Source organism: Oncorhynchus masou, chromosome 25 (assembly GCF_036934945.1).
Source record: "Oncorhynchus masou masou isolate Uvic2021 chromosome 25, UVic_Omas_1.1, whole genome shotgun sequence".
Lineage (NCBI taxonomy): Eukaryota > Metazoa > Chordata > Actinopteri > Salmoniformes > Salmonidae > Oncorhynchus > Oncorhynchus masou.
The window spans coordinates 19,848,220-19,876,132 of record NC_088236.1 but is presented as its reverse complement, the minus strand read 5'-3'; the positions used below and the strand labels follow the sequence as shown (position 1 = coordinate 19,876,132).

Below are 27,913 nucleotides of genomic sequence, written 5' to 3'. Positions count from 1 at the left end.
GATGTTCATCAAGTTTTGGAAGAATGTTCTATGGGCAGATGAGTCAAACATGGTAGGTAGTGTGACAAGCCAAGACAACGCATATTGTAAGAAATGTGCAAACATTTCTAAAAAACTGTTTTTGGGCTATTGTGTGTAGATTGCTGAGGATTTTTATATATTTAATCAATTTTAGAATGAGGCTGTAACGTAACATCCTTTTTCTGAAAATGATTAAATATTCCCTAGACATTTTCGCAAATTTCTTAAAAAGGGAAAACATAAATACCTTATTTATATAAGTATTCAGACCATTTACTATGAAACTCGAAATTAAGCTCATGTGCATCCTGTTTTCATTGATCATCCTTAAGATGTTTCTACATCTTGATTTGAGTCCACTTGTAGTAAATTCAATTGATTGGACATGATTTGGAAAGGTACACACCTGTCTATACAAGGTGCCACAGTTGACAGTGCATGTCAGAGAAAAAAAACAAGGCATGGGGTTGAAGGAATTGTCTGTAGAGCTTCGAGACAGGATTGTGTCGAGGCACAGATCTGGGGAAGGGTACCAAACCATTTCTGCCGAATTGAAGGTCTCCAAGAACACAGTGGCCACCATTTTTAAATGGAAGAAGTTTGGAACCACCAAGACTCTTCCTAGAGCTGGCCGCCCGGCCTCATGGGTCTCCCGGTCGCGGACCCGATGGTCACTCTGACAGAGCTCTAGAGTTCCTCTGTGGAGATGGGAGAACCTTCCAGAAGGAAAACTATCTCTGCAGCACTCCAGCAATCAGGCCTTTATGGTCGAGTGGCCAGACGAAAGCCACTCCTCAGTAAAAGGCACATGACAGCCCACTTGGAGTTTGCCAAAAGGCACCTACAGACTCTCAGACCATGAGAAATACGATTCTCTGGTCTGGTGAGACCAGGATGGAACTCTTTGGCCTGAATGCCAAGCGTCACGTCTAGAGGAAACCTGGCACCATTGGTGCACAACTGAGGACAAGTACGTTATAGTGTCTAGTTTGAGAAACAGACGCATCACAAGAACTCAACTGGCAGCTTCATTAAATACTACCCGCAAAACACCAGTCTCAACGTCAACAGTGAAGAGGCGACTCCGGTATGCTGGCCTTCTAGACAGAGTTACAAAGAAAAAGCCATATCTCAGACTGGCCAATAAAATAAAATATTTTTAATGGGCAAAAGAACACAGACACTAGACAGCATTCCGGAGTCACCTCTTCACTGTTGACATTGAGACTGGTGTTTTGCGGGTACTATTTATTGAAGCTCAAGGCTAAGGACTTGTGAGGCGTCTATTTTTCAAACTAGACACTCTAATGTACTTTTCCTCTTGCACAGTTATGCACCGGGGCCTCCCACTCCTCTTTCTATTCTGGTTAGAGCCAGGTTGCACTGTTCTGTGAAGGGAGCAGTACCCAGCCTTGTATGAGATCTTCAGTTTCTTGGCAATTTCTCGCATGGAATAGCCTTCATTTCTCAGAACAAGAATAGACTGACAAGTTTCAGAAGAAAGGACTTTGTTTCTGGCCATTTTGAGCCTGTAATCAAACCCACAAATGTGGATGCTCCAGATACTCAACGAGCCTAATGTCAGTTTTATTGCTTCTTTTAATCAACACAACAGTTTTTAGCTGTGCTAACATAATTGCAAAAGGCTGTTCTAATGATCAATTAGGCTTTTAAAATTATAAACTTGGATTAGCTAACACAACGTGCCATTGGAACACAGGAGTGATGGTTGCTGATAATGGGCCTCTGTACGCCTATGTAGATATTCCATTAAAAATCAGCTACAATAGTAATTTACAACATTAACAATGTCTATCCTGTATTTTTGATCAATTTTATGTTATTGCTAAAAATGTGCTTTTCTTTTAAAAACAAAGACATTTCTAAGTGACCCCAAACTTTTGAATGGTAGTGTATGTGATTTATTTTTAGCCTGGTAATTAGTGTCACAGTTTGAGCCCCATTTCAAAAATGCAAAAGTGGCACTAGTTTACAGTTGAGTAGACAAATGTGTAACTCTCAATATTTAATTAAAAACCTCTCATTGTGCAACATTCATGAGAGTTAATCATATTATGGGTGATGCATTTGATGAAATTGCACATCTGTTACAAAATCTCTTTGACAACTGTGGTCAGAACTTCCAAACTGTGGTCAAAACTGAATGTACCCTCCGTGTCTTCAGTGATATGTCTCCCCTGATGCAGGGGGACGTTTCGCATGAACACTACAGGAGGGATTACCATAGTGTTATCATGCACTGAGAGCTCTAGCAATGTGGACTTCATTTCAGTATGTGTATTTATCCAACAAATCCCTGTGTGGCAAGCTGTTCATATGTGTTAATGACAGGTCCTGTTGTGATCAGTGTAATGGAGATGTGGCTTATGGAGATGACAGTGAAGGTTAGGACCGCAATCTAGAAAGGAAAGAGAAAGGAGTAAGGGACTTACTCTGGGAACACATTCCTCCAGTGCAGTTCTCTGTGGAGTCGCTGGGCCCATCACACATCTTGCCCCTGTGTCTGGGTGGTGGATCATTGCACTCCCTCCTACGCTGTCGCTCACACTGCACACTGCACAGCGTCCAAGCGCTCCACTCCTCCCAGCCACCGTCAACTGTGAATGAGGAAATGGAACACGAACACAGAGACAGAACAGAAGGTGAGGCGGTGGTCCATCTCAGAGCATATTCAGTCCACATTAACCCTCAGGTTCTTCTCACATAATGGGAATGCTCTTCTGTCCCCCATGCAAAATGGGAAATTAAACCCCTTGATGTAGCCGTGCATGTTTATACTCAGGTTCCTCTGTTGTCTGTGTTATTTGATCTAGGAGGAACCCATCATGCACAGATAACTAATATTGGTAGACCATACGTTGCTAAAAGAGATTTCTTGGCAGAGTTTTGCGGAGACCGTAATCCATCTCTATGCACAATCTCTGGAGAACAACGCAATTTATTTGTAGCGTTCCATGAGTTCTAAAAGCACTCTGCACTACATTCTTTCAGTTTTCTTCCCAGCTAATTTAATGCAAATGTATGTTTTTATATGATGCAGAGAATACAGAGTGTGTTTGGGTTGACCATGTTAGTGCATACATATTGTGCTCTCGCCAGATAGCTTCTTCCCTAACCAATCCAGTCTCTCCCTTGTGATTGGCTTTTGAAGACCATTACAGTAAGTAAGACTGAGAACTATTACAAACAATTTTCTGGGACAGGAAGACACAGAAGAGATACATAACAGCAGCAGCAGCAGCAGAATTATTATAATTTCTATTGTTGGTTCCCTCGATAAAGATGAGCAAAAAAGACTCAAATAAATCAAAGAAATACTGACCTATATTGTATTTTTTTAAATATATATTTTTTACAATTATATTATTTTATACTAATAGTCAGAGAAAAATATTTTGTTAAACAAGTAATACAAATAAAGATCTACAAATGGTCAAAATGATTGGATCTCCCGTTTTCAATACTCCAGCACCCTCCCCCTGCGAGGACAACGACACTGAGCCCCTTTCTAAAATATTTTATGAGGTTGGAGAACACATTGGGAGGGATCTTAGACCATTCCTCTATACATAATCTTTCCAGGTTCTTAAAATCCTTTGTCTGTGCTTATGGACTACCCTCTTCAATTCAAACCAAAGCTTTTCAATGGGGATCAAGTCCGGAGACTGAGATAGACATTGCAAAATGTTGATTTTGTGGTTAATTTACTGTTAGTGAATTTTGATGTGTGCTAGGGGTTATTGTCTTGTTGGAAGATCCACTTGCGGCCAAGTTTCAGCCTATACACAACTCTAAGACTAGAAGACTTACACACAATATCATACAGTATTTATAGTCTTGCATATATCCAGATGTTGACTCTGCACCTACATGCTGGCATGGCACACCAGCCTATTATATTCAACAAATCATAAAGTTGAGCATACTATCCTTGAAAGTCAAATGGCTTAACCCTTGGAGACATTCCCAGAAGATACCAGTCTAGTCTTTCCAGGTGAAACCTAATGACCTCTTTGAGTAGAGAAACTGAATGTGATCTCGCAAGATCATTGTCGAACAAGGCTAAGTCTATTCACCAGCTCTACAGTACTTCATGAGGTAGAAGAGCTTACTTGGACAGAGGGCATTACAGGTGATCTTCTGCACAGACATGCCCTGGCAGAAAGCCCCTCCATTAAGCGGGGCAGGGTTGGTACAGGTACGGGAGCGTTTCTGGACACCTCGACCACAGGGAACGTTACAGGGAGACCACTCTGTCCACAGTGACCATCCACCATTCACTACAGAGAGATAGATGTGGGTGAGTTATGGAGATATGGGGGTGAGTTAGGGAGATAGGGGGGTGCGTTAGGGAGATATGGGGGTGCATTAGGGAGAGAATGATAAAGAGAGGGAAACTTTATTTAAAAGGGCAATCAGCAACAAAACTATGAAATAACACATATGGAATCATGTAGTAACCAAAAAAGTGTTAAACAAATCAAAATATATTTTATATTTAAGATTATTCAAAGTAGCCACCCTTTGCCTTGATTGCACACTCTTGGTATCTTACTGAAGAGCTCTGAGACTTTCAACATGGCACCATCATAGGATCTCCACAGCGACCATCTTGTGCATTTCTCATGAGCTTAGTTCAACTATCATACCCTATCAGAACCCAAAATATAAGCTTGTTTTACTCAAATGCTTGTAAACAAAGCAAATGTAACCAAACACTCCATAGCCTCAAAACACGCTGGTTATAATGATCATTTGTATATCAGTCTTTGTATCTATAGTTCTTTCTATGAATTTGAGAATGATTACATTTCTCCAGCCCATCCCTCTTTTCACTGAAACAGTGGTGTGGGAGTACACTTTATTATTGTTTCAACTACTGATTTGCCTTTTAAGTTAATCAAATCTCCTACAGAGTTAACTATACAGACAACAGATTAGAGGTATTAATGATTAGCAATGCTCCATGATGTTACATCAATGGATTCTTGAGCATATTGTGTACAGTACATCAAAGGTGGAAAATGTGCACTACTCTTAAGTTAATTGCCAGTTCAATTATCAAAGCACTTTGTATCAAGGAGAAAAAAATTGGTAAGACTAATCCACTCAAACAGGCCATGGCACATTCACATAGTTGGGCAGTTTAAATCTGAATGAATGAGAGGTTATTTTACTGAGTTGTCAACCCCTTTGGTCTGATTTGTTTGCTCTGTCATTTGTATGTGTGGGGACATGGAGGAACATATTTACCAACATTTTGTGAGCTCCCGAATTGCTCCAAGGCCTCTAGCAAATGCGTAATTAATAAGCAACACTCCTTTAAATGAGATTAAGACACAGTATCTTATTCCCTTTCATACAATTCACATTGATTTCAAAGGGGAGGCAGTCAATTGACTCTTTGAATAATACATTCATCTAAATAAAGGGAAAAAGCTTTCCTAACAAAAACACTAAGATGGGTCTCTTAATCACTTGTGTGGGGGCATGAAACACTAAAATTGATCTGAGGCACCCTGTTAACACTACAGACTGGTTTCCCAGACAAAGATTAAGCCAAGTCCAGTCCTGACTAAAAAGCATGTTCGATGGAGTATTTTCTTAAAATAGGACTAGGCTTAACAGGTTATTTCCTGTGTCCAGGAAATAAACCCAACAACAGACAAACACAGTCAGTTAGTGGCTGGGGCTGGGACCGTAGCCTTACCGAAAACAACCACAGTGGCTGTGGAACTGCGTCTTTTGGCCACGATGTTGCTGGCCAGGCACGTGTAGTTTCCTGAATCGGACAGTCGTGCCTCGTTGATGATGAGATTGTGGTCAGCTCGGGTGTCAATGTTGTCATCCGTCATGGAGCTCACCAGCTCCTCGTTCTTCAGCCACTCCACCTGCCGACAAGAGAGAAGAGAGAGAGAGACAGAAAAGAGGTAGACAGAGTTAGAGAGAGAGACATAGAAAATAGGTAAACATTTAGAGAGAGAGTCAGCGAGAGTTAGAGAGAGTTACAGACTTATTACAGAATACAACCACACCAGATCACCCAACCACATGACCGCAGCCATTAGGCGTTCAGAGGGCCATAACCAATTACCAGCAACACAGAGAGGAAAACAAATTATGAATTACAAACTTAGTGATGCTTTATTGCTCCAATGCTCCTACCCTGGTATATGGAACTGCATCGCTGCTTTTGCAAATTATATTCACACTGCGGTGAAATAGGGCTGGTTGATGGATTTACAGGGTGCTTCATATAGCAAACACATGCCGTGTTTTCAAACTGCAAAAACATGCACACACAATGTACAAAATATTAGAAACGCCTTCCTAGTATTGAGTTGCACCCCCTTTAACCCTCAATTTGCCAGGAAACGGATTACAAGGTGTATAAAGCATTCCACAGGGATGCTGGTCCATGTTTCTCACAGTTGTGTCAAGTTGGCTGGATGTCCATTAGGTGGCAGACCATTCTTGATACACACAAGTAAATGTGAAGCGAAAAAAAATAAAAAAACAGCAACCTTGTAGTTCTTGACACACTGAAATCGCCTGGCACCTACTACCACTATACCCCATTCAAAGCCAAGTGGATATATTTTGTCTTGCCCATTCATCCTCTGAATGGCACACATACAAAATCCAGGTCTCAAATATCTGATGGCTTAAAAATCTGTCATCAACCTGTCTCCGCTCCTTCATTTACTATTGCAGCTCTGTGGATGAAACATTTATTGACAAATTTGATACCTTATAGAAACAAAGCTCGTATTATAAGGAGGATGGGCTCCACCGACATTTTTGAGATCCTGGATCTTTTCACAGTATTATAAGGCTGAGTTGAGACAATGACTTATCAATGACCCAAGTCCAGCTCATTTAATCCCTACTATTGTGTCACTGAGTTGTCATAATGAGTCAGCAAATGTACATTATCCTAGGGTCATTGGAAAACAATGTAAGTAACCTAATTTATGTCCCTCTTACTGCCCTGAAGGACTCTGCTAATCCCACAGCTATTGTATGCAGTAATCATGACCCTATTATAAGAGTATTTTGAAGATAAATACACAACGCAGAGGATGAGAGTACTAGAATTAACGATCAACAGGGATCAATGTAAATAGTTGGTCTTCAGGTGTTTAGAATCTGTGGGATGTCAGTCCTGGACTCAGAGCTACATGTGCCATGTTTTCATTGGTCTGTACGTTGAGTCTGGAGCAGGATGCTTGTTATTTGGCCATTGGCCCAGTTGTACTGTAAGAATTTCTGATTGGTCAACCCCCAGCTAGGGTGGGGGGCTATAAATGGCATCCTGTTCCTTTGTTCTGTAGAGAAAAGCTGAGGACAGGGGAGACTGAACATCTAACTCCCAGCATAACGTCTATGGATTTGTCCTTCTCAAATAAACAATTTTTCTCCCCCTGATTTGCTTTGGAGTTTGTGTTATTGAAGAATAACATTAACTGCTAACACTATGAACCAGAGTAATAATGTAAGTAGAGCTGGTGTGCCCTAGTAGGAAGTCCACTATGTGCAGCTCACCCTGCACTAATAAAAAAATAACCCGAGCATGTCTACCTCAGCTAAGCAAGAAAAACAATTAAGCATCCCAGAAAAGTGTTTAAAATTTAAAATAGCCTACGTTAACATATGTAGCTTAGAATCAAGGTTCATGAAATCAATAATTTGCTAGTAACAGATGACACATTCTGAAAATATCTGAAACTCACTTAGATAATACCTTTGATGATACATGGCAATACGTAGCAATACATGGTTATAAAAGCTACAGAAAATACAGAAATGCCAAAGGTGGAGGTGTGGCTATATTCAGAACCATATTCCTGTCAAGCTTAGAGAGGATCTAATTTTAAATACTGTTTAAGTAATATGGCTACAGGTCATCTGCCTCGCCTAAAGCCCATTCTGGTGGGAAGGTGCTATAGACCACCGACAGCGAACAGTCAGTATCTGGATAACATCTGTGAAATGCTTGATAATGTATGTGATATCAATAGTGAGGTATACTTTCTGGGTGACTTAAATATTGACTGGCTTTCATCAGGCTGCCTGTCACATGGATGACGCTGGAGAGACGAAGCCGGTACGGAGAGTAAAACATTTAATAAATAACGGACATGGAACGAGACAGGAACAGCGTCAGCAAACAAGTAACACAAACAAAAGACAATCAATACAGCAGTGGGGAACAGAACAAGGGAACTGACAAATATAGGGGAGGAAATAAACAGATGAGCGAGTCCAGGTAAGTCCAATTTTGCTGATGCGCGTGACGAGGGAAGGCAGGTGTGATTAATAGATGGAAGGAGTGTGTGATACAGGGCAGTCTGGCGCTCTCAAGCAGCAGGGGGGGGAGAGAGGGAGCAGACGTGACACAGCCCACTCAAGAGAACGCTTCATAACTGTAACTAGTGCCTCCAACCTGGTTCAGGTTATCAATCAACCTACCAGTGTAGTTACAATCAGTACAGGAATGAAATCATCAACATGTATTGGTCCTTTCTTTACTAATGCTGCAGAAATGTGTTTGAAAGCAGTATCCAAATCCATCGGATGTAGTGATCACAATATGTTTAGGAAAACCAAAGTTCCAAAGGCTGGGCCTAATGTTGTTTATAAGACGACATACAATAGATTGTGTAGTGATTCCCATGTTGTTGATGTGAAGAATATGTGTTGGTCTGTGGCGCTATGATGCGCTATGATGAAACTGGCTCTCATGAGGTCCACCACATGAAAGGAAGACCCGGAGTTAACTCTGCTGCAGAGGATAAATTCATTAGAGTTAACTGTACCTCAGATTGCTGCCCAAATAAATGCTTTAACTTCTTGGAACTCTAGGGGCGCAATTTCATTTTTGGATGAAAAACGTTCCCGTTTTAAACAAGATATTTTGTCACAAAAAGATGCTCGACTATGCATATAATTGCTACTGTTCGAAAGAAAACACTCTGACGTGTCCAGAAATACAAAGATCTTCTCTGTGCGTGCCCTTTAACGTGAGCTTCAGGCAAAACCAAGATGAGATGGCATCCAGGAAATGACAAGGATTTTTGAGGCTCTGTTTGTCATGATCTCCTTATATGGCTGTGAACGCAAGAGGAATGAATCAACCCTCTCTGTCGTTTACCCAAGGTGTCTGCAGCATTGTGACGTATTTGTAGGCAGATCATTGGAAGATTGACCATAAGAGACCACATTTACCACGTGTCCGCCCGGTGTCCTGCGCCGAAATTGGTGCGCAAAAGTCACCTGCCAGTATTTTTCCAAGGAATACAGAGAGGAAAGCAAGCTTCCATGAACTGCATGTCAATGAAGAGATATGTGAAAAAACACCTTGAGGACTGATTCCAAACAACGTTTGCCATGTTTCGGTCGATATTATGTAGTTAATCCGGAAAAAGTTTTACGTTGTAGGTGACTGCATTTCGGTTCGTTTCAGTAGCCAGGCGCAATGTAGAAAACGGAACGATTTCTCCTACACACAGACGCTTTCAGGAAACACTGCGCATTTGGCATGTGACTGAGAGTCTCCTCATTGAAAACATCAGAAGCTCTTCAAAGGTAAATGATTTTATTTATTTGGTTATCTGGCTTTTGTGAAAATGTTGCGTGCTACATGCTACACAAAATGCTATGCTAGCTTTGCATACTCTTACACAAATTAGTCCATTTCTATGGTTCAAAAGCATATTTTGAAAATCTGAGATGACAGTGTTGTTAAGAAAAGGCTAAGCTTGAGAGCAAACGCATTATTTTAATTTTATTTGCGATTTTCAGAAATCGTTAACGTTGCGTTATGCTAATGAGCCTGAGGCTTTAGTCACGATCCCGGATCCGGGATGGGGAGTTTCAAGAGGTTAAAGTTCAAGAAACAGAAACATCTCAACATCAACTGTTCAGATGAGACTGCATGAATCAGGCCTTCGTGGTCTAATTGGTGCAAATAAACCACTACTAAAGGACACCAATAAGAAGAAGAGACTTGCTTGGCCCAAGAAACACGAGCAATGGACATTAGACCAGTGATGAGCCCAAATTTGAGATTTTTGGTGCCGCTGTGTCTTTGTGAAACACAGAGTAGGTGAACGGATGATCTCCGCATGTGTGGTTCCCACTGTGAAGCGTGGAGGAGGAGGTGTGATGGTGTGGGGGTGCTTTGCTGGTGACACTGTCAGCGATTTATTGAGAATTAAAGGCACACTTAACCAGCATGGCTATCACAGCATTCTGCAGCGATATGCCATCCCATCTGGATTACGCTTAGTGGGACTATCATTTCTTTTTCAACAGGACAATGACCCAACACACCTCCAAGCTGGTTAAGGGCTATTTGACCAAGAAGGAGAGTGATGGTGTGCTGTATCAGAAGACCTGACCTCCACAATCACCCGACATCAACCCAGTAGAGATGGTTTTGGATGAGTTGGACCACAGAGTGAAGGAAAAGCAGCCAACATGTGCTCAGCATATAAGGGAACTCCTTTAAGACCGTTGGAAAAACATTTCAGGTGAAGCTGGTTGAGAGAATGCCAAGAGTGTGCAAAGCTGTCATCAAGGTAAAAGGTGGCTACTTTGCAGAATCAAAATATAAAATATATATTTTTAAATGTAACACTTTTTTGGTTACTAAAATGATTCCATATGTGTTATTTCATAGTTGAGATGTGTTCACTTTCATTCAATAATGTAGAAAATAGTAAAAATAAAGAAAATCTCTTGAATGACTCGGTGTGTCCAAACTTTTGACTGGTACTGTATATCTAACCAAATTATGAAAAAAAGCATTGTAATTTTTTATTCTGTAAAGTAAAAAATGTTGTCTATCAACAATGACTATTATGACTATTATGTTTCAGGTAAGACTCAAATGCAGATTGTGTTGAAGTAACAATATTTATTACGGCGAGAGGGGCAGGTAAACGAGTCAGGCAGATAATCCAGAGTGGTGGGGACAAGGTATAGGATGGCAGGCAGGCTCAGGGTCAGGAGTAGGCAGAGTGGTCAGGCAGGCGGGCTCAAGAGTCAAGACAGGAAAGAGTCAAAGCCAGGAGGGCGAAAATCAGAGAGACTGGGGAAAAGCAGGAGCTGAGACAAAAACGCTCGTTGACTTTACAAACAAGATGAACTGGACAGGTGAAACAGATCAGGGTGTAACAGCCGCCCCCCACTCTAGGAACGCCACCTGGTGTCCAACCGAGGCGCATACCTGGTTGAGCGGGGTGCCGGCGTTGGAATTCAAAGATGAGGCCTGGGTCCAGGATGTCCCTAGCGGAGACCCATCACCTCTCCTCCAGGCCATAACCCTCCCTGTCAACCAGGTACTGGAAACCCCTGTTCAGAGGTCGAACCTTCAGGAGACGTCTCACCCTGTATGCCGGTTGGCCATCGATGAGACGGGGGAGAGGGGTGGGCCTGTAAACAGGAGACAAGGACTGTGAGACATGGATTTACATCTAGACACATGAAAATGTGATGAAGACCTGATGGCGCTGAAGAACATGGCTGACGTTTTACATACTCCCAACCAATTGTGCAATTCTGTTAGTTTAACTTATTTGGTACATCATTTTGCTGCTACTGTCTCTTATGACCGAAAATAACTTCTGGACATCAGAACAGCAATTCCTCACCGCAGACTGGAAGAAATGTTTTACTTTATTAACGAGTCCGACGAGAACGATTTACTGCTTTCACTGGAACAGGCCCAGATCCCCATCATTTTCTTGAAGAAAAGACACAGGAAAAGGGGCAATAGATTGGGCTGCCTTCTGAGCATCTGTAGGCGAGCAAGTAAACTACCCCTGCCATCCGTTCTTCTTGCTAACATGCAAACCTTGGAAAATAAAATTGATGACCTACGATTAAGATTATCCTACCAACCGGACATTAAAAACTGTAATATCTTATGTTTCACTGAGATGATACGGATAATATAGACCTGGCGGGAGTTTCCATGCACCGGCAGAACAGAGAAGCTGGTAAGTCTGGTAAGACGAGGGGTGGGGGTGTGTGTCTATTTGTCAATAATAGCTGGTGCGCGACGTCTAATATTAAAGAAGTCTCGAGGTATTGTTCGCCTGAGGTAGAGTATCTTATGATAAACTGTAGATCACACTATTTACCAAGAGTGTTCTCATCTATATTATTCATAGCCGTCTATTTACCACCACAGAACGAAGCTGGCACTAAGACCGCTCTCAACCAACGCGATAAGGCCATAAGCAAACAAGAAAATGCTCACCCAGATGCGGCAGTCCTGGTGGCCGGGGACTTTAATGCGGGCAAACTTAAATCAGTTTTACCAAATTTTTACCAGCATGTCACATGTGCAACCAGTGGAACAAAATCCTTGACCACCTTTACTCCACACACAGAGCTGCATACAAAGCTCTCCCCCATCCTCCATTTGGCAAATTTGACCATAATTATATCCTCATGATTCCTGCTTACAGGAAAAAACTAAAGCGGGAAGTACCAGTGGCTCGCTCAATACGGAAGTGGTCAGATGACATGGATGCTACACTACAGGACTGTTTTGCAAGCACATACTGGAATTTATTTCGGGATTCATCAAATGGCATTGAAGAGTACACCTACTCAGTCACCGGCTTCTTCAATATGTGCATCGACGACATCATCCCCACAGTGACCGTACGTACATATCCCAACCAGAAGCCATGGATCACAGACAACATCCACATCGAGCTAAAGGCTAGAGCTGCAGCTTTCAAGGAGCAGGAGACTAATCCTGACGCTTATAAGAAATCCCGCTATGCCGTCCGTGTTACTTTTTATTATTATTTTTTACTTAAGTCTATTTGGTAAATATTTTCTTAACTCTTCTTGAACTGCACTGTTAGTTAAGGGCTTGTAAGTAAGCATTTCACAGAATGGTCTACACTTGTTGTATTCGACGCATGTGACAAATGAAGTTTGATTTGATTTGATTTCAAGTAGGAAGTATACAGAGGGTACGGGGCAACAGAGGGCGAACAGCAGAGGGGTTAATGATCGTGGTGCAGGGGAGAAAGGTCTCGGCTTCCAGGAGTGTGTCCGTGAGGCTATTGCGGCGTGCCAGGGCATCCGGCTTAACATCCTTGGGTACCGTTCGGGGTTGCGGAAGCGAAGTCGCCTGGGCCTTACTTACTTACTGAACCCCTCCCAGAAGTCCTGGTACTCCGCAGGAATAGCGGAGAGGTCCAGGGCAATTTCCAAGCCCCCAAGAAGATGTCCCGGGGCAGGCAGAGCTGATTCCAGGCAATGAGTGTGGCAGAACGGGGTCCAGCCCATGATGGCACCAGTAGACCAGTCAATCGAGGGATTGAGTCGCTGGAGACAAGAGAATTCCGATACCACAGGAACCTGCGGAGACTCAATTAGCAGGATTTGGATCGTCTGGCTGTGGTTCCCCGACACTCGTAGGTTGATGGGGTGGTATGGTGGGTGACTCAGTCTATAGAACGCCCGTCCAGCGCATTCATGGGAATGGAGAGGAGTTGAGTTGGGAAGCCCAGCTCGGACACCAGGGTAACATCCATCAGACTCATATCGGCTCCCGAGTTGATGAGTATCTGGAGAGACTTGGACTGGTCTCCCCACAGCAGGGTGGCATGTAGAGGGGGGCAAGTTGTGGGAGAAGCTAAATTGTCCTTAAGACCCACCTGGGTACTCATTCCTACCAATGAGCCAGTCATTATGTGTCAACCTCCCTCTTTAAGGGATAATAATGACTGGCAGTACCGCATACAGACAACGCTGGGTGTTGAGTCTGCGTACGTGTTCGGCTGGAGACAGCTTAGCCCTGCCGATCTGCATCGGCTCGGGAAGAGGTACATCGGCAATCTTTAGAGGCTCTTGGAGGAACTCGGGTAAGCTCAGATCCTCTCGGGGACGTAGACGCCGGGGACTTCCAGAGTCCATCAGATACAAGGTGGGATCCTTGAGTGAGCGATTGGGACTGCTATCAGACCTCTTCTCCCTTCTACGTTCCCGTTCCATCGATCCGGATGGTCAAACCTTTACTTCCTCCGATGCTCCATGCAGGAATGTGTCAAACAGCTCTTCCGGGCTCCAGGCACCCTCCGCTGCTAGCGTGCGGAAATCCACTGCATAGTCTGCCACACTTAAGGAGTCCTGCCAAAGCTGGAATAACCTCTGGCCAGCCTCTCTCCCAGACACCGGAGCTTTGAAAACTTCTCTCCTCCAGCACAAATACCTCCAGACTGAGGCAGACGGCGGATTGTTGCTCCCACACCGCTGTGGCCGCACAGGCGAGTTCCCTCCCAGACATCAGCGTAATGATGTACGCTATCCTTGAGCAGTCTGATGGGAACAACGAAGGCTGCAGCTCAAAAACGAGGCAGCACTGGGATAGAAAGGCCCGGCAGGTTTTGGAATCTCAAATCAAATCAAATTGATTTATATAGCCAGCTGATATTACATCAGCTGATATCTCAAAGTGCTGTACAGAAACCCAGCCTAAAACCCCAAACATCAAGCAATGCAGGTGTAGAAGCACCTGCATTGTAGCATCTTGTAGCATCTCCATTGTGGCACTCTGGGGGAGGTAAGCGGGATTCCCGGAAAACCGGGGTGACGGAGCTGCTACCAGCCGGGTTACTGAGGGGCTGGGAGGATACCGTCGTGGTAGGTTGCCTAGTAGGCAACCTACGGAATTGCTCCCGCAATGTGTCCAAAGCTAGGTTGTGACGTCAGGTCACGGCCTGGAACCCTTCCATCAGACCGTGAAGCAACTCCTCGTGCCTAACCAATGGTGGCTCCTTGGGAGGAGATGGCGTTGCGGAGCTGGTGCAATTCTGCTGGGTCAGCCGTGGCCCGTTCGTAGGCTCCAGCTCAGAGTTGGGACAGGCAAGGGTCAAAACCAGGAGGGCGAGAAAAAGAGAGACTGGGGAAAAGCAGGAGCTGAGACAAAACATTGGTTGAATTGACAAACAGGACGAACTGGCAACAGAGAAACAGAGAACACGGGTATAAATACACAGGGGATAATGGGGAAGATGGGCGACACCTGGAGGGGGGTGGAGATAATCACAAGGACAAGTAAAACAGATCAGGGCTTGACAAAGCTAAACCACCGGTGTCTGAAAACGTAAGATGAAAAATTACTAAGGATAACAGCGGACGATATTGCCACATCTTCAATTTAAGCAAAAGTTATTCGCCTACCTAAGAATAGTAAAGCCCCCTTAACTGCCTCAAATAGTCCGGGTTTGGCCGGTGTAGGCCGGCATTGTAAAGACAAATTTTTCTTAACTGACTTGTCTATTTAAATAAGGTTTAAAAAATAACAAATATGTTGTATCAATTTATAACACTAGCTAGGATGGGGGGAAGTCTGTCTATAATAAAGCGCTGCTCTGCATTCTTAACAGCACTATCAACAAGCCAGGTCCTACAGGCCCTAGTTTTGTCGGAATACTACTGTCAGGTGCAACACAAATGGACTCACGAAAATTGCAAATGACTCAGAACAGAGCATGGCTGGCCCTTGGATGTACACTGAGAGCTTAATGATATGCATGTCAATCTCTCCTGGCTCAAAGTGGAGGAGAGATCGACTTCATCACTACTTTAATTTATGAGAGGTATTGACATGTTGAATGCACAGATCTGTCTGTTTGAACTACTGGCACACAGCTCGGACTCCCATGCATACTCCACAAGAGGAATGGGTGGCAAGGTCTAGAACAGACTATGGAAGGTGCACAGTACCACATAGCGCAATGACTACATGAAACTCTATTCCACATCAAGTAACTCATGCAGCAGTAAATTTGATAAAAAATACAACAGATAAATATAGACCTTATGGAACAGTGGGGACTGTAAAGCAACACAAACAGTGTCATGACGTGGCCCTCTTTGGGTACAGTGAGCACCATCCCCCTCTCTCTCTCATCACCTCTCTCTCTTCCCCCAACACCCAGGCTCTGTTAGGCAGTCCATAAAATCCTAGAGTGAGGTTCACAGGAGAACAAAGGAACCTCTTGCTCATCACAGAACTTGAGAACTGAACAATGTCTATGTTTTGGAGAAGGTGTACACGGTCGGGGAAGAATCCAGCTACGAACTGGTCTGTTTTCTAAAAATGTTTGAAACTCATGAGACAATACAGCCACATTACCATAACTCTGTTTATACAAGAGTCTGAGTTGTGAGGCTTGCATCTAATTGTTGTATAAAATGAAAGAGTAAAGATGAAACTGTTTGTGAAATTATGGAATGTGATTTTAAACTGTTTAATGAAGGAAAACTTTCAAGGGAATTGGATTTAACTAAATCATTGGCCCGCCCCATCAGCACAGACATTGATCTGGCGTCATGGGACAGCCCCTTTCTACTGTTAAGAATATAACCCCCACAGGAAGGAATTCCCTTTAGACCAGCTTACCTCGATTACCACGAGAGTGCTAAGGTTTGCATAGACTGCTGAATATTTTAACCATACCACGTAGTTAAAACCTTTTTGGGATACGGGGCAGCATCTTCACTTTTGGAAGAATAGCGTGCCCAGAGTGAACTGCCTTCTACTCTGTCACAGATGCTAATATATGCACATTTTTATTAGTACTGGATAGAAAACACTGAAGTTTCTAAAACTGTTTGAATGATGTCTGTGAGTACAACAGAACTCATATGGCAGGAGAAAACCTGAGACAAATCCAATCAGGAAGTGGGACATCTGAGGTTTGTAGTTTTTCAAAGCATGGCCTAACGAATACATATTGGGATATGGATAAACTTCCTACGGCTTCCACTGGATGTCAACCGTCTTTAGAAACTTGAATGAGGATTCTACTATAAAGGAGGGGCTCATGAGACCTGTTTGAGTCAGTGGGCTGGCATAGTGCCTTGGTCTCATGACATGTGCCCCCGACAGAGTTATCTCTCGTTCCAGTGCTTTTCTTCAGACAGGAATTCTCCGGTTGGAACATTATTGATGTTTTATGTTAAAAACATCCTAAATATTTGATTCCATATATCTTTTGACATGTTTCTAAAGGACTGTAATGGAACTTTTCGAGTTTTTGTCTGGACGAAGTGCCTGCGGCTCTTCGATGGATTACTGGGCTGAACACGCTAACAACAAGTGGCTATTTGGACATAAATGATGGACTTTATGGAACTTTATGGAACAAATCAGTCATTTATTGTCGAACTAGGATTCCTGGGAGTGCCTTCTGATGAAAATCATCAAAGGTAAGTAAATATTTATGGTGTAATTTCTAACTTCTGTTGACTCCAAAATGGTGGATATTTCTCTGGCTGGATTGGGCTCTGAGCTCCGTTCTCAGATTATGCTTTTTCCGTAAAGTTTTCTTGAAATATGACACAGAGGTTGCATTAAGGATAAGTCTATCTTTAATTATGTGAATAACAGCTGTATCTTTTATCAATGTTTATTATGAGTATTTCTATAAAATCACCAGATGTTTTGGAATCAAAACATTACTGCACATAATGCGCCAATGTAAACTGAGATTTTTGGATATAAATATGGACTTTATCGAACAAAACATACATGTATTGTGTAACATGATGTCCTATGAGTGTCATCTGATGAAGATCATCAAAGATTACTGATTCATTTTATCTATATTTCTGCTTTTGTGACTCCTATCTGCCTGGAAAAATGGCTGTGTGTTGTTTTGACTTGGCTATGACCAAACATAATCATATGTTGTGCTTTCTCTGTAAAGCATTTTTGAAATCGGACATGATGGGTAGATTAACAAAATGTTTATCTTTCATTTGCTGTATTGCACTTGTTAATGTGTGAAAGTTACATATTTCTAAAAAATAATTAAAATTTCACGTACTTCCTTTTCAGCGGAATGTTGTCGAGGGGTTCCGCTAGCGGAATGCCTACCCTAGAAAGGTTCAACTCTGAGACTATCGATCCGACAGAATAAGAGCAAATCTTTGATAATAATTACTCGTCTGCAGCAAGGAATTCTATACCATTGAATGCGAAGGCCGACAACCGCAGAAACATCTATTCTATAACAACATTTCTGAATTGTTACTCTGAAGTAGCCATTCTAACCAAAGACTCCAGAGATGCAGAGAGAGGGGAGGATGAACTTCAAACAGAGATCACGACGACACACTGAGTGTAAATATATATATTGATTGCAATTATTCCCGAATGAGTGAGCGTTCATGTGCAAAGGATTAGCATTTCAATGGTTATAATTGTCAACTTTGTAGCATCTTTCGCGCCCTTCTCAGTCTCTTTGTCTACCAAGCCCCGATGCCGGTTTAGCCCACCAGGGCACATCCCCACATCATTTCCTTGTAAGCAAATCTACTTTGTTTGTTTGCGTGTGCATTTCTGTGACTATTTAGTTAGTTAATAAATAAATGATTGAGACAATTGATGTATGGATGACTCATAGTGAAGACTGGGTTCGTGCAGATAACCAACAATTTTCAATGTTTGGAATGAGACTAACTTGAGGTAAAGAATAACTCATTAATTAGAAGACTAAAAAGATCAGATATGAAAATATCTGAAAGTTATATTAGGAAAATTGTAACTTTGTAATCTGAATATTTTCCTTGGTGCCCCGACTTCCTAGTTAATTACATTTACCTGATTAGTTAATCACGTAATAATAATTACAGAGAATTGATTTGATAAACTAACAGTCTTCAGTTTAATGATGCCAAAGACATGCCAATAGACGCATGCATACAAACACACAATAACATACGCACTATACATACATGTACACATGGATTTTGTGTTATAGATAGGTGGTAGTATAGTAGAGGCCTGAAGGCACACACTTAATATGTTGTGAAATCTGTTATGAATGTATTGCAATGTTTTTAAAATGTATAACTGCCTTAATTTTTTTGCCCCAGGAAGAGTAGCTGCTGCCTTAGCTAATAGGGATCCATAATAAATACAAACACAAATCTACACTTATTGAAGTGTATTCAACAAGTGATATCAACAAGGGATCATAGCTTCACCTGGATTCACATGGTCAGTCTATATCATGGAAAGAGCTGGCGTCCCAAATATCTAGCACACAGTGCATTGCACTGCACGCACATATTTATACACACACTATCATATTTCATAGATAGGCCTATTGTATTCTCCTCTGCAGATCTACTCTGATGTACAACCTATCTGACGTCAATGAGTACCATACTTTATGACCTAGAAACAGGAGAACTAGGAATAGCTGAAGCCTTGTTTCCCTTCACATCAAACAAGACTTGGAAATCCCCTTCAATGGATTCCAGATTCCAAGGCGCAATTAAAAGATACCCTTTAGCAAGATGGCATCAGAGGCAAGCAGTTAATGTATTAAAGTAGGAAGATAAGGGGAGGAAAAGACTGGGGATTGACTCTAATGTTTCATGATTAAAACAATCTGTCACTGGAAGAGAGCCGGCGGTAGCGGTGGCAGAGGAGTGTTTCCCTCTTTATGTATTTATTTCAATTTCATCAGGGGAAATTTGCGAGTTGAAAGAGGCAATTAATGCGTGGCACAATCCGCCCGGCCCTCACTGAGCTGTAGGACCTGCTCTACATTACCGGGCTGTCGCCTGCCACTGCTAACATCCTTAGGGTAATGATGAAAAGATCCACCCGGCAGAAACGGAAGGAGAAGAAAAAAGAAAGTGTGGCGGGGACAAATACAAATTAGCCCTGTAAGTGTGTGGCGGAGGATGTGAGAGATGAATTGCCTAATTGGCACATTTGTTTCAATTAGGAGGTGGCCATCAGTGTCACAGGCTTGATGGAGAACCGGGTTCCAGGCCGAGGCCATGTGTATCTGTGGGGACGTGGGAGGACCTCTGATCTCCTGGAGCGGAGCGGAGAGGACACTGAAACCTCGGTGACAGTAACATCTTGTAAAGTCTTATGTCTGTAAAGTCTTTGTAATGTCTTTGGACCCCAGGAAGATCAGCTGTCATCATGTCGAATAAAGATACAAATCTGAGACCTATACAGTAGGTGGGTGAAAATTGGCAGCATAGCTGTGAAAATGTTGTTATATTAAATGTATTGCATTGGAGCCATGAGAGTGTGCAGCTTTTCTTTTCTAGGCGACACTCACATTCTAGGTGAGGCTCTAGTGTATGGCTGTGTCTTTGTCCCTTCCCTACTATCCTGGGAACCTACTATAGCTCAACAGGTAAAAGCATAGAAATGCTGATGCATCATGTCATGGTTGATTCTCTGAGGGATTCACAGGCTGTGTCCAAACTGCACCCTTTTGCCTATATAGCTCACTGCTTTTGACTAGACCCTTATGGGCCATGGTCAAAAGTAGTGCACTACATAGGCAATAGGGTGCCATCTGAGACACAGAGTTAGTAGTGCTCCCATTCAGCCAACTGTGCTGAGGAGCCATGGAAGGTCTATAGATATACGTGGTGGAGCTTGTGACAGTGTGGGGTAACGTTTTTCATTCCTGTGTATCTCATCAAGACAATTACAAAAATTAAATAACTATGACAGACGAGCCCCAGGGACTGGGAGATGCCATGTAGCCCCACTGAACACCGAGTCAGTAGCGAACGCCAAGTGTGTTCGTAATCCACCCCGAGGTTTACGAACAGAGATGTACACACACACGCACAAAGACGCACCCACACACACACACGCATCCACACACGCACGAAAATGCACACACACACACACATTGAGCCGAATCAAAGTCTTTGAACTTTGCATGCCTCTATGTGTTCATATCTGTGTGAACCAGACATACATGCAGACAGGGGAGGGGAGGGCTGTGTCGGAGCTATCTCCACCGCTAATGTGTTTGCCACTCAGGAGGGTTAATCAAAAAAGATAGGGAAGACAAAGCACAGTTGTGTAGCCAGCCCGCCTTCCTGTTGCTTCCCAAATGCCGCCTCTCCTCCCCTGAGCAACGTGGCAGCACCACAATACTATTCCACCCAGATCTGTCTTATCTTAGGAAAGAAAATTGAGCTCTTTACTGCACTGCCCGACCATACTGGGGAATGTAATTGCTTGGCTTAATAATGAAACTCATCATTTTCTCTTGGAGAGTTTGCTCTGACCTGTGCAGAATTAACAGAGGGGGCAGAGCTAGGGAATTGGAAAGAAGCATGATGGCACATAATAAAATCAAATAAAATTGTATTTGTCACATGCTTCATAAGCAACAGGTGTAGAATAACAGTGAGATGCTTACTTACGGGACCTTCCCAAAAAGAGAGATTTTTGTTGTTGTTGACAGAATAGAAAAATATTAACACAAGGAATAAATACACAATGAGTAACAATAACTTGGTAATTTAGGTAGATATGGCCACTGTATAACACACACAAACATACATAAGTATGTGGACACCCTTTCAAGTTAGTGAATTCGGCTATTTCAGCCACACCCGTTGCTGACAGGTGTATAAGAATCAAGCACACAGGCATGCTTACTTGTTGGAACATTGCTCCATAGGCAATTTAAAAATATATATTTTTTATATAAAAAATAATTGCCCCTTTTTTCTACCCAATTTTGTGGTAACCAATTGGTAGTAGTGACTTAGACCACCGCGCCACCCGGGAGGCCCTCCATAGACAATTGGCTGTAGAATGGCTTTACTGAAAAGCTCAGTGACTTTCAACGTGGCACCGTCATAGAATGCCACCTTATCAAGAAGTCAGTTCGTCAAAGGCCCTTTCCTGTTTCAGCATGACAATGCCTCCATGCACAAAGCGAGGTCCATACAGAAATGGTTTGTTCAGATTGGTGTGGAAGAACTTGACTGGCCTGCACAGAGCCAGGACCTCAACCCTATCGAACTCCTTTGGGATGAATTGAAACAGTGACTGTGAGCCAGGCCTAATCACCAACATCAGTGCCGACTTCACTAATGCTCGTGGTTGAATGGCAGCAAGTCCCCGCAGCAATGTTCCAACATCTCGTGGAAAGCCTTCCCAGAACGTTGGAGGCTGTTAAAGCAGCAAAGAGAGACCAACTCCAGATTAATGCCAATGATTTTGGAATTAGATGTTCGACGAGCAGGTGTCCACATACTGTTAGTAATGTAGTGTATATACAGTGCATTCGGAAAGTATTCAGATCTCTTGACCTTTTCCACATTTTGTTACGATACAGCCTTATTCAAATATTTATGATTTTTTAAATCATCAATCTACACACAATACCCCATAATGACAAAGCAAAAATAGTTTAGACAGTTTTACAAATGTATTAAAAATAAACTGAAATATCACATTTACATACGTAAGTATTCAGAGCCTTTACTCAGTACTTTGCTGAAGCACCTTTGGCAGCGATAACAGCCTCATGTCTTCTTGGGTACAACATTGGTACACCTGTGTATTTTGGGTGTTTCTCCCATTCTTCTCTGCAGATCCTCTCAAGCTCTGTCAGGTTGGATGGAGAGCAACACTTCACAGCTATTTTAATGTCTCTCCAGAGATGTTCGATCGTGTTCAAGTCCGGGTTCTGGCTGGGCCTCTCAAGGACATTCAGAGGCTTGTCCCAGAGCCACTCCTACATTGTATTAGCTGTGTGCTTAGCATCATTGTCCTGTTGGAAGGTGAACCTTCGCCCCAGTCTGAGGTCCTGAGAGCACTGGAGCAGGTTTTCATCAAAGATCTCTCTGTACTTTGCTCCATTCATCTTTCCCTCGATCCTGACTAGTCTCCCAGTCCTTGCCACTGAAAAACATCCCCACAGCATGAGGCTACCAGCCCCATGCTTCCCTGGAGGGATGGTACCAGGTTTCCTCCAGACATGACACTTTACATTCAAGCCAAAGAGTAAAATCTTAATTTCATCAGATCAGAGAATCTTGTTTCTCATGGTCAGAGTCATTTGGGGCCTTTTGGCAAACTCCGTGGGTTGTCATGTGCCTTTTATTGAAGAGTGGCTTCCGTCTGGCTACTCCACCATAAATGCCTGATTGGTGGAGTACTGCAAAAATGGTTGTTCTTCTGTAAGGTTCTCCCATCGCCACAGAGGAACTCTGGAGCTCTGTCAGAGGGTTCTTGGTCACCTCCCTGACCAAAGCCCATCAACCCCGATTGTTCAGTTTAGCCAGGCGGCAAGCTCTAGGAAGAGTCTTTGTGGTTGCAAACTTCTTTCATTTAAGAATGATGGAGGCCACTGTGTTTTTGGGGACCTTCAATACTGCAGAAATGTTTTGGTAGTCCAAAATCCAGCTGCTGAGGGAGGTGTTTATTTCCAGGGTCCTGAGTTTAGTGATTGGAGGGCGCTATGTTGTTGAATACAGCTGTAATCAATTAACACCATTCTCCATAGGTGTTCCTCTTGTTCAGGTGGGAGAAGGCTGTGTGGAATGCAATAGAGTTTGCATCATCTGTGGATCTGTTAGGGTGGTATGTGAATTGTTGTGGGTCCATGGTGTCTGGGATGATGTTGATGTGTGCCATGGCCAGCATTTCAAAGCATTTCATGACTACAGATGTGAGTGCTACGGGGGACAACAGTCATCTAGACATTGGTGAGCAAGATCAAAGTGGGAGGGAACAGCTGGTGCTCTCATGCATGGTTCAGTGTTGCTTGCCTCGAAGCGAGCACATAAGGCTGAATGTGGAATTTTGTAGCAAAAAGTAGCTCATTCACTGAAATTAGAAGTGAATGTGAATCAATAGTATCGCCATTTTACAATTACTTTGATGGCAATAGTAAAGTCTGTGTATTTTGGAAGAAACTAACAGGAAAGGAAGGCAATTACATGTGGAATGTAATATATTTATTGTTTGCCACAATGGAAATGCACTAAGAGTTTAACAAGCTGATTTAGTGCCTTTTGTTCCTTTTCACTTCAATTGGCTAAATTAGTCAAAAGCAGTATTGGAGGTAGAATGTTGTACAAATAATCACAGCAGCATGCCAGTGTTCTTTTCTCTGTGATTTTTTTCTTCCATTTATGAATAATTACATTTGAAACACTTGGAATTATCATCTTGTGCATCCCAGATTATACCCTATGTAGTGCACCATGGGCCCTGGTCAAAAGTAGTACTACTGGGGAATGGGGTGCCATTTGGGATGCAACCCTGAAATTGTTCAGTATTTTGTGTCATGGTCTGGGTTCCCATTTCTGAGACTGTTCAATGTGTTTCATTTCACATTAAGATATTTTCTTTCCATAAATTAAGTGTGGTGGTTTATAGTTTGGCTGTCACGAATCTCGCCGATGATGGTGCCTCTTCCTGTTCAGGCGGCGCTCGGCGGTCGTCGTCTCCGGCCTATTAGCTGCCATCGATTCCCTTTCTGTTTGTTTCTGTTTATTGGGTTTAATTGGGTACACCTGTTTTAAGTTAGTGTTTGTTTGTAGGCTATTTAAGGGCACTAGGCCCGCTGGGTATTTGTGCGGGCTTGTTCTCTGTTATCTGGTGTATGAGTGTTATCTATATTTTTCCGGACAGTTTTAGTCCGTTGTATTTCGGGACGGGTTGTTTCAGGCGCCCTGGTGTTTTGCATGTCCGTGTCTCCACAGTCTTTGGAATAAAATATCCACGTACAGAATTACCTGCTCTCTGCGCTTGACTCCTCCACTCACCATTGTTAGAAGTTGTAACATTGGCTGTTCACTTCACTTTCCTTTCAGATGATCCTAGAATGGGTTCATTATTTAAGATTATCTAATGTTGGCTCCAGTCCAAATTATTTGAAACGTTATACATCTAACCCATATTCACACTACTCATTCAAATATTCATTACTTATTTAATACAAGAGTAAATGTGTTATGATGAAAAAATAGGAAACCACAGTCAATTATTCTCTCACACATTTTTGACTTTGTTAACTTCACTAAGGTGCGGTGTTAAAATGCTAAAAATAATTCCAACAGCTGGCAGATCAAACAAAATAAAAGTGGTATGAGTAGGCTGTATTATTATTCTTGTGGTGTATAGGAATATAGCATTTTATACTTCTCCTTCTATTCCTAATGTGCGTGGTTACCTCAAAGACTGAAGTTGGATATATATTTTAATGAAACCCCTTATGAAGTGAAATTTAAAAACGACCTCTGAAACTTAATCTTAAATGTAAAATTAAGAGTATTGACTTGCTCTTTGCTTCAGCACATTTGCAATGTCCATAGATATCTGATTTGAATGAGAATAAAATGCCAAAATGCAGTGTGTTTTCAAAGCAACTCACTTAACAGCCCCACTTGAAAATGTGTGCCTGCTCCCGGGTGGCGCAGTGGTCTAAGGCTGTGCCACCAGAGACTCTGAGTTCGAGCCCAGGCTCTTTCGCAGCCGGCCGCGACCGGGAGGTCCATGGGGCGACGCACAATTGGCCAAGCGTTGTCCGGGTTAGGTAGGGTTTGGCCGGTAGGGATATCCTTGTCTCATCGCGCACTAGCGACTCTTGTGGTGGGCCGGGCGCAGTGCACGCTGACCAGGTCGCTAGGTGTACAGTGTTTCCTCCGTCAAATTGGTGCGGCTGGCTTCCTGGTTGGATGAGCGCTGTGTTAAAAAGCAGTGCAGCTTGGTTGGGTTGTGTTTCGGAGGATGCATGACTCTCAACCTTCGACTCTCGCGAGCCCGTACGAGAGTTGTAGCGATAAGACAAGACAGTAACTACTAACAATTGGATACTATGAAATTTGGGAGAAAAAGGGGGTAAAAAAAATGAATAAAATAGAAATTGTGTGCCTGAAAAAATTTGAAGAGAGAAGTGAGATGGAGAGCCAAGTTGAGAGCAGAGCAGTAAATCCAGTGTCACGTTTCCCTTATGCAAGTAATGTTCCAGAGAGCCGAGCTAGGAGACAATCTCAGCCTCTCCCAAAGTGCCAGGCACAGGCTAATATAAGCGGTCTCAGCCACAATGATGCAAAATGTATCCAATTCCGAGCGACTTATTAGCTTGCCTCGAAATCATTGCTGACCGAAGGAGTTTCTGAACACGTTCCTCCAGAGGGATGTTTACAGTGCATCAAAGACACCAACTCACATTCTATTACAGCTGAGAGGGGAGCGAGCAGGAGCGGGAGCAGCATCCATCCCACAGTCAGCCAGCCTGCCGAAAAAAGGCTCCCAAAAACCTCACGCTACACTTGCAATCTCAATATTTCATGAAGAGGTGGGTACCGTACAATGGAATGGTCTGGGCTGTGAACGCCTGCTCTGTGTTATACAGTATTCACTTCTGGCTGAGCTCATTTATGTTGACAAAGGACTGGAGAGGAGATTCTGGGCTCTTCTCAGCATGACCTGCATCCCAAATGGAACCCTATTCTATATAGTGCACTACCTTTGACCAGGGCCCATAGGGCTCTGATTGAAAGTAGTGCACTACATGAGGAATAGGGTGCCATTTGGTACACAAACCAGGCTGGCATCACCCCCATCATCCTCTCCACGCTGAATCATTCATAACTCACAGGTTACCCACAGCCAAAATCCACTCAAACCCACACATGCACCACAGAGCTATAGTTCATACTGATTAACTCTAGACACCGCATTTCAATAATACTGTATGCACATTTATTTTGAACAGTGCATCCAATAACACTGTCATCGTAAAAAAAATCACAGTGTGTAGTGTATGCCTACCGCTGACACAACACAGTCGGGAATAAATATGTGTTCAAAGCAGACCGTTTTCCCCTTGCTGCATAAGAGTTGAAATGCTTTATTCTAGAGCCTCTCAACAGCCTGGAGTGTAAGGTAAGCTGTTCCCTGCACAGAGAGGCTCCTACACTGTTGGAGGGGTCATAACTGTTAAGGGCTGGGAAGCTGGGGTCTTACCTCTGCTGCTGGCACTCCCTCTGGGGGGCGGCAGTGCAGCACGATCATCCCTTTGATTGGAACTTCCTTCCCCTGGGGGTCCTGCTCAAAGTTCTTCCTCAGGTCTGTGTGGGGAGATAACACCCTGCTGTCAGTCCACCCCATGCCCAGCCTGCCCTCAATCTCCCCATCACTAACACCACTTGCCACTGACTCTCCCTGCCTTACCCTGTCCTTAGTTTGGACACGACGTCAACCTTGGGAGTGAGGAACGGGTCTGAATGAACCAGGAGGTGGTCTCCTTTCCTTCCTGCCTCCCCGGCTCCATCTGTCTGCAGGTTGCCAAGGTTATTTGGAGGATAGACTACACTGGCTGATGAGTACATATTTATACATATATGCCCATTAAACTTAAAAGTATATGTCATGGGGATCATTTTTTTGCTAAGTTGCACGTCGGCTTTCTATCCATCTAGTCCTGCAGTGCAGTTTTGGCCACGAGCCATAATGTGAGACTGAGGTGCTTTATACATATAATGAGTAGAACGGACATAGAAACTCGGTCTCTGACCATAGAAATTTGACTGGTAAACTCACGGGGACACTCAAAATGACACCAGTCCACCCACAATGGCATAACTGACCTGAATATCATTTCAGGTCATTATTTTTATTTTATTTAACCGTTATTTTACCATGTAAGTTCTATAGGTCAGTGTTTCCTAATCCTGGTTCTGGGGACCAAAAAGGGTGCACATTTTAGTTTTTGCTCTAACATTAACCCACCTGATTAAACTAAAGGCTTGATAAGTTGGTTAGTTGAATCAAGAATAAAGTGCTAGACAAAAACACCCCTTTGGGTCCCCAGGAATAGGATTGGGAAAACTACTATGGGTGATACAATACTGTAGTATGCTACTCACATGCGATGTGGACCGTGGCCTTGCGGCTCTTGGAGGTGCCTAGGTGGCTCCAGGCCACACATAGACACCAGTAGTCCTCTGGGCCGTGGAAGTCCTCCACCTGTTGACGGGACACGTTGATCAACACCTCACGCACCTTCAGCCCTGCATGGGGGAAAGA

General features: G+C 43.1%; 1 protein-coding gene across 2 annotated transcripts in view; it reads right to left on the bottom strand.

Moving 5' to 3' along the window:
* LOC135513878 (netrin receptor UNC5D-like) overlaps positions 1-27,913 on the bottom strand; it is a 265,849-nt gene that overhangs the window by 51,781 nt on the left and 186,155 nt on the right. For both annotated transcript variants that reach the window (XM_064936860.1, XM_064936861.1), the window contains exons 3-7: positions 27,754-27,897; positions 26,852-26,955; positions 5,753-5,933; positions 4,155-4,322; positions 2,475-2,639 (exon numbers count right to left, since the gene is read on the bottom strand). In XM_064936860.1, the coding sequence (XP_064792932.1) occupies positions 2,475-2,639; positions 4,155-4,322; positions 5,753-5,933; positions 26,852-26,955; positions 27,754-27,897 (762 nt within the window). The remainder of the gene's footprint in view (positions 1-2,474; positions 2,640-4,154; positions 4,323-5,752; positions 5,934-26,851; positions 26,956-27,753; positions 27,898-27,913) is intronic.